The 7,702-nt window shown below is 43.8% G+C and overlaps 1 protein-coding gene across 1 annotated transcript in view; it reads left to right on the top strand.

Annotated features, from left to right (window-relative positions):
* The window catches only part of plekho2 (pleckstrin homology domain containing, family O member 2), an 11,678-nt gene extending 4,027 nt beyond the window's left edge, over positions 1-7,651 (top strand). Inside the window, exons 2-7 of the mRNA XM_068710753.1 lie at positions 43-192; positions 386-508; positions 2,410-2,514; positions 2,636-2,734; positions 3,590-3,907; positions 4,013-7,651. Of these exons, the coding sequence (XP_068566854.1) occupies positions 43-192; positions 386-508; positions 2,410-2,514; positions 2,636-2,734; positions 3,590-3,907; positions 4,013-5,425 (2,208 nt within the window). The 3' untranslated portion in view covers positions 5,426-7,651. The remainder of the gene's footprint in view (positions 1-42; positions 193-385; positions 509-2,409; positions 2,515-2,635; positions 2,735-3,589; positions 3,908-4,012) is intronic.
* Positions 7,652-7,702: the final 51 nt, after the last annotated feature.

Raw genomic sequence — 7,702 nt, 5'->3', positions numbered from 1 at the left:
GTGTGTGCTCTGAGAGTGAGTTCCTTCCTTTTATCATTGCAGGGTGCAAAAGAGGACCCAGCCCAGAGTAAAGAGCCAAAGTTCCTGGGCAAGGCTGGCTGGGTGAAGAAGGCCCCCGGCAGGCTGTTGGCAAGCTATAAGGACCGCTACGTCCATGTGGAGAAGACACACATTGTGGTGTATGAAAATGAGGTACGCTGCCACTTCTGCTGCAAGTTGTTTCTCCATACTCACGCAGCACTTTCACCAACATGCACCACATTAGAAGAGTCGTTGGGTTCTCTCTTCACGGGAATTGTTGATATTAATGAAAAGCTAAAATCTCGTCACATTTGTCCCGTAACTGGAATAACGGGACAAATGTGCCCATAATCTTGTGTTGCAGGACCTGAAGAACTGCTTAGAGAGGGTTGACCTGGAAAACTATGATAAGTGTCATGAATTAAGGAGCCCCTTCAAGAAGAAGCACAGACTGATACTGATTCGATCACCCAAGCCTGGAAACAAGGTGAGCTGGGAGATGCTTTTGGGGGAGAATAGAATGTGATGTAAATGCCACAGGAAGAGATAAAATGAGATCCGGCTATCTGGCTCAAAGGAATACTTTGAACCAGATAACCAAATGAAGTTACTCGCTGCGTGTCGCCTTGAGTTCTTTCAGAAAACTTTGATTCTCTGGCATGCCTTCATGGCGAACAGAGAATCCTAAAACGGACGATTAAGGGAGTAAATCCTTAACGATATAATTAAGAATTTCAACAGCTAAAAAGGGGAAGTGAATCTGTGCAGATATTTAGTAATCAATCATGAATCAGTTGATACTTCACATCTACCACAGGCTAAATGATTGTTCTTGCCTGCCACACTTTTGTCGGCGCTGATGCCAAGTCAACGCAAATACTTTGGATGATAACAAAGCTGCACAAAGTGTTGCCACAATTCGGTAATGCACATTAACCATTGTTTTCTTTTTTTTTAAATCTGTTAAATACCATAAAACTATGTTTTCTGTAACGTTACTCCAACGCAACGAACTGCCCGGCCGGCAGCGGCGTTTGTCCCCACCACGAATGTTGTGTTTTCCACCGCTGTCTTTCAGCGATACGTCACCTCTTGAGATTTCAGAACGAGACTTCTCCACGAGCGAGACTCTCTCCATAGTGTTGTCAAATACTTATGATAACAGGAAACAACCAGAAACAAGCACTTTTAGTGGATGTACATTGATGGTGCCACCTGCATTCCCTATTAGTCCGTTTGACACGAACACGTGGTAAATTAGGGTTCTGGCTGAGAAAACCAAAGTTACCCTTTATGTAACTATCCATGAAATCAGCTGGTTTAAATTCAGCCTTTGAACCTTTGTTTCCTGTAGTCTGTCCTTAAAATTGCAACAAAACAAAAAAATGACTTGTGATAATAAATTCACCTTTACAAGATGTAATATACAGTAAGTAGTACATTTCGCTGTAGTAGTGCAAAGAGAAGTGAGTGAAGACTTTGCTAACTCCACAACTTGAACAGTTGCCATCACTTGGAGGGAGGGGTTTATATGTGGACAGCTCATTTATGTGTTTGTGTGTGAGTGTGAGTGTGTGTGTGTGTGTGTGTGTGTGTGTGTGTGTGTGAGAGACAGAGAGAGAGAGGTTTACATTTACTTCACAAACACACAGTATTGCTCTCTTGTGCGTGTGTGTCACCCCCCCCCCCCCCCCCCCCAGTCCGTATGCAGTGACCAGGCTGCTGTGAGTCACACACCAGTGTGCACAGATGCGTACTGCTCTGGACATACTGCTGCTTTTACTCCTCTGAAATATCCCCATATTTAAATGTTATGTGATGATAAAAATAGGATTCCAATAACAAGGCGAGACACTAAAGGCAACCCGTGGAGTTTTTGACCCTTAGTTGAGCAATGGAGCTGCTATTTCTTCTTTTCTCTCCAGCCGTGTTATAGCTGAGATTAAAACAATTGTTTCGGTGTCCATTGTCACTGCAATTTTCTGAATAAAGGGAAGTTAAAGAAAAAAAAAAAAAAAGGGAAACATTGTTACAAAAGCTTGTTTTGCGAGTTGAAATACCATCATTCCACATTTTACAACAACACCCTATTTGTTGAGCTCAGAGTTCCTGAATCCGTCGGTAGTTTGTAGTCTGTTGTGGTCGTTCAGGGTGAATGAAGCGAGAGGGCCCGACCAGGATGGGAACAGCTACTTGGCCGCCACTTGGTTTCTCCGGGGTAACCCTCCTCAGCTCTGGCTCTAAATGGCTGAACGGTGCCAAAAAAGATTTACTTAAGTTAAAAAGCAGCGCAGCAGCCAGCGTTCGTTTTACTCTAGTTCATCAACCTTATTTTGAAATGACAAATCTGTACAGCTGACACGAGTAACGTCTTTATGTGACTGACAGGTCCATGATGTGAAGTTCCAAGCTCAGACTGCAGAGGAGAAGGAGGCCTGGATCAAAGCTCTGACTGATGGCATCAATCGAGCAAAGAACAAAGTCTTCGACGAGGTAAGCGTCTCGTAATTTCAGTCAATGACATCCTCGCTAAGTATTTTATACACGCTGAGCTCATAAAAGCTCAAATGGATTCAGTGGAAACACAAATCAATAAAGCGTAAACTTTTCACAGGTGACGGTTGATGAAAGCATTAATTTAGAGCATGTTACTCGAACGAGGCCCAAAGGGAACCGTAACCGACGGCCACCGACCAGGATACACATGAAAGAGGTTTGTGTGTGTGTGTGTGTGTGTGTGTGTGTGTGTGAGAATGTGTGAATGTGAGAATCCTTTCATGTGTGTGTGTGTGTGTGTGTGTGTGTGTAACGGGACACTGTGTGGTTAGCTCTGTCGCTACAGTGAATACGTCTAGATTTGAACTGTGTTGAGCTCGTTGGTCTTCTCATGGTTGGGTTAGGGTGAATGTGTGTAAGAAGCTCTGGATAAGAGCGTCATCTGAACTAAATTGCAGAATTTTCATAGCTCACGTGAAGTATGATATTTTTGGTTCCAAATTCCAAAGCTCAAGACTCCTTTAATCCTAATATTAATTACAGCGACTGTTGTGAATTAAGTATATTTAAAATATTATATTTATTATTACTAAATATATATTAAGTATATGTTACATTACAACATTTGAGAAAAACAACCTTCTGCTGTTAATACAAACTCCACACTTTATGTTTACCAGTGATCAATTCTGGATGATCCCCATCATTATTCCCATTGCTTTCTAACAGAAATGTTGTAGTTAATCACTAATTAAATCACTTGTACAGATTTTTGAGCGTTCACAATCCCTTCCCTTTCTGGTAGACTTTCACTATGAAATATCTGAGCTGAGCTTCAATGACAGCAGCTTTACACTGACAAAAGAAACAACAAAGACGTAGAAGTGAAGTTCTTTGTTAAAAAGAGAATCTCAAATGCAGCAGACTGGTGAATATGACATCACTCACCTGGCCTTTTTTCACCTTTGCTTTAATTAGCAACCAGCACTTTTTTTCTTTAATTTGAGAATTCATGGTATAATGGCTTTTGGTTTAATTAAATGTCTATGTGATATCTTTTCTTACCCTCCAGGTAGCTGATGTGTCATCTGATGGTATCCTGCGTTTGGATCTCAATCTTGAGGATGCCGTAATGCCTAATGGGACCCATCGTGCCAGTGTTGATGGCACTGAAACCCCCAAAGAGGCAATCAAAGCCCCAACTCCTCCGTCCAATGCCAGTGAATCTGCAGAGAAACAGACAGCGGCAAGTGCTGAGGAGGAGGCTCAGACTGAGCCAGAAGTTAGTCCCCAGAAAAAGGTCATCAAACCTCCCATGCCCCCTACCAAAGAGGCAAAACCCTGTTCAACACCTGAGGATGAACCTGACAAGGATGATGGCCCAGAGAAGGTCTGTGTAATGCTATACAACCCTTATCATACAGTGCAGAAATATTTGAGTATGTCTTTCTGTTTGCATAAAATGGTCTCTAAAATAGGATTACATGTTTTTAAGGTCCTGAAGCCGCCAATGCCTCCATCTAAAGAAGCCAAGCCGTGTGCTTCACCTGTTGATGACGCCGCCGCAGAAGAAGAGGTCAAAGCTGAGAAGATGTCTGAAAAGAGTCCCGACGCCAAGAAAAAGACAGGTCCACCGCCAACCCCTCCCAACAAACCCAGCTCCAGCGGCTCCCTAAGCAACCTTGCAGAGACCTCACAGTCCAGGCCAAACTCCCACCCTCCAACCCTTCCATCCAAAGAGAAGAAACCATCCAATTCTGCTGTGGAGCCAGACCAAGAGGTTCGAGGCACGACTGACGAAAATTTGGTGAAGGAAGAAGGCGGTCAAGAGGAGGCGGCAGGAACAGCTGCGGAAGCAGATGAGGCAGACCAGTCGATATCTAAAGAAGCTCCACCTAGTGTCGAAGATGATGAACCTGAGAGTCCCGGCGCAGAAGGACAGGTTTCTGAAGAGGAATCAGAGGAGACTATAGGTAGTGACGTAAGCAAAGCGTCCGACAATGAGTCACAAGTACCCACAGAGACACTCGTGAAGAGCACCAGTCCTCTTCTAATCCTCAAGAAAAAGCCTGAGAAACCCGTTGAGCCCGACACACAAAATGCAGGCGATAACGCAACTGTAACGCAGATTAATGAGGGACAGGAGCCTACTGCGTTACTGCCAACAGCCTCAGATACCTCAGCCAGTTCTCCTCAAGCAGAAGAGGCACTACCCAGGAGTGATGTCCCCTCGGTAGTCGTCTCTTTGAATGACCCGGTCAGCGACGGCCTCAGCCTGAGTCCGCTTCTCTGTCACTTGCCCGGGGAGAAGAAAAAGAAGACGGAGGAGAAGTCTGTAGACAGCGGTCAGCACTCCGACGATGAAAGCGAGGGCTCCGGGATCGAAGACACGCTGGTGGCGTCCACGGCCGCGTTGAGAGGAAGCCACGCCGGTCTGGATGTCTTTGACGCCAGCGAGGACGACGTTCAGATCCCTGTTAGCTCAAGGCCGATGAAGGCCCCACCCAAGCCTCAGGTTAGACCTAAGGTCTTCCCCTGTCGGCGCTCAGGGCCCACTCCGCCTCTCAAGCCCTCAACCAAGGCCAAGTCAGCCTCCATCGGAGATCTGCTGTCTAACTCTCCAGTCTGTGTTCAGACGAGACAGCGCACCAGAGCTGTGGCTGGTGGCGACGGGGCACCCGGTGCCGACGTCATGCAACTCAAGACCGAAGTGGCGCTGGAGATGGAGAAGACGAGGGAGCTCCTGAGCAGAGTGTCCCAGTCAGAGGAGGAAGGTGACGGGGAGGGCAAGACAGAGGATCTGCTGGCCAAGGCCATGGAGAAACTGAAGAAGGCCGACCATGTCCTGAGAGAAGTCAATAAACTGAAAATTGCACATAACAACTTGAGCAACAGGAAGAGCTGGTGAATGTCAGTCACAGAAAGATTGAATTGACCAATTCGCTTAACCCCTCTCCTGAACAATGACTGTCCAGTCATAGCTTAGCAACCTTTAATAGGCACAGCAAGCCTGTCAAGCTTCGGATTTCTCCACACAGTCTACTGTGTGATTTGCATGAGGCTGAATTAAAAGTGATATTCAGTTTTGCCTTTTCAAAACTAAAAACATGCCAAACATGTAAGAAATAGATTCAACAGGGTGTTTGTCCGCTCCAACGTAAGCCACAATCATTAGCGTGTCTGGCTAACAACGCTTACTACCTACAGTTACAGCCAAGGTCTTTCAAAAAGCCTTTCAGCTAAACACATTAGTTTGTGTGGTTATGGGTTTTTAATAAAAAAGAAACACCATTCGCAACGAGCACATCCACAATGTACTATAGTACATTGTGGATGTGCTCGTTGAGAATGGTTGAGGGCACTGTGTGGAGGCCGGTCCTGGATTCTATCAGAGTTTAGACTAACGTTAGCGACTCTGTCCTGCTCTTTAAATGGATCGGCACCCTAAAAGCCTTTTTCGCTTGTAATGTTAAAATTGATAAATGAACATCCGTGACATTCAAGCCCTTGCCGAGTTAGCACAATGCTGATTAAGCTTATGGCCGCTTTATGTATTTTGCAGTAAAGCTGTGGTGTGGTGCGTTCTACATCTGCCAGCCAGAGCTAAATGGGTCAGGAAGGGGGAACGAGCATTTAGCGACGGAGACGCAGCTAGTATGGCGGAAACGATGGCGTCCAAGAACGGTTTCTGGAGTGGATGTTGCAGATAAAAAAAGAAAGTTGGCGTTCAGAAGAAGGATTTATGTCCCAGTGAAATGGAAGTTAGAGCGTCTTTAGCTTCTGCACTGTGACGTATTCCCGGCTGAAACGGAAACAGATTTGAACAGTTAGAAGAGGGATTTAAATTAAATCCTCGCCTGTGATTGGACCACTAAAAAGTGGGCTTGCTTAAAATGTAGCGCGATACGGAGCTACAGAGGACTGTGGCTCCACACAAAACCTCCTTTGTCGCTAAAAGTTGCAGATTGATTGATGGATGGATGTCCTGATATTGAATTCGGTTGTTTTACAGGAGGAAAAGATAAGTGGATTTTGATATAAAAAAAATATAAAGAAATTGATTTTCTTGTAATTTTTTTTTGCATCTATTGTTAAAAAGGCATTTGTCAATCCATCTCAACATTGAATAAAAGCGATGAACGTAAAGGACGAACACTCCTGGGGGCGGGTGAGATGCGGAAACCTCACTAGCTAGGCATAGCCTAAGTCGTAAGCAGCGTCAACGGTGTTTGTGCAACTTCTCTCCCTACCAGAGGGGGAGACTAAAGTTCCTCTCTCCAGCTTTAAGCGGAGACATTGATCAACTTCTGGAGATTGGGACTCGTTCTTGCCGTACGCTATTGACAGAAACTTGGGCAGCATGACTCATTTTTGATGGTTATGCAGCACACGCAACTGTCCGCTCATAATTAACTAAGTGCAATTATTTCTAATTTAACTTTCTGCAGATGAAGGTAATGCTTAACGCTCTACTGTGTATATATCATTTTTGGGAACAAGTACTTGAAAGTTAATTAGATAATTAATAATATAATGACAAAGCAGCACTGTCAATACATTGAGAACATGCAACAACAAAAAAGTACTAAAAAGTGTTAATACCAAATTACGCAATCGTTTTAATAGTGTACTCTTCTTTGTGAATTGAATAGGCTTTTTCACCCCTATTTTCAGATACCATGTTTATGCTGGCAGTTTATGAGGGAATTGATATTGTACATACTGAATGTGCTGTTCATTGTCGATGAGGAAAGATGTACCAACCTAGCTCAGGAGTTCTCTGAAATAAATCTTTTCAGACTAGTCATGTGATTAAAGCAAAATGAAGTACTGGTAATCCAAACTGATTCCAGTTTTGTTATTAATGATAATGTTTTCATACTGATATTGTACATAACACAGAACAATGAGCTTGTAGCAGCCCTTTTGGCTCTAACCAACCCCTCTTACAGTTTATTTTCACTTATGTCCCTATTTCTGTCCAATTATTTGTTATTAAAAAGATGTGATGATCGTGTTTAAGACTATTTCAAATATGTCAAGCCTTTTAGAAAATGCAAGAATATGTTCTAACCTTACATATTGTACTCTTTTGATACAATTTGCTATTGCCCAAATAAACAAAGGGAAACTATCTGTTTATGTTCTGTGTCTTCAATGCCTTTGTACCTCTAAGAAAGTGTTA

Source organism: Cebidichthys violaceus, unplaced genomic scaffold (assembly GCF_023349555.1).
Source record: "Cebidichthys violaceus isolate CVI_PGR_0920_01 unplaced genomic scaffold, fCebVio1.0.p SCAF_16, whole genome shotgun sequence".
NCBI classification, from domain to species: domain Eukaryota; kingdom Metazoa; phylum Chordata; class Actinopteri; order Perciformes; family Stichaeidae; genus Cebidichthys; species Cebidichthys violaceus.
The sequence above is the reverse complement of the archived record's forward strand: the minus strand, read 5'-3'. Positions and strand labels throughout refer to the sequence as shown.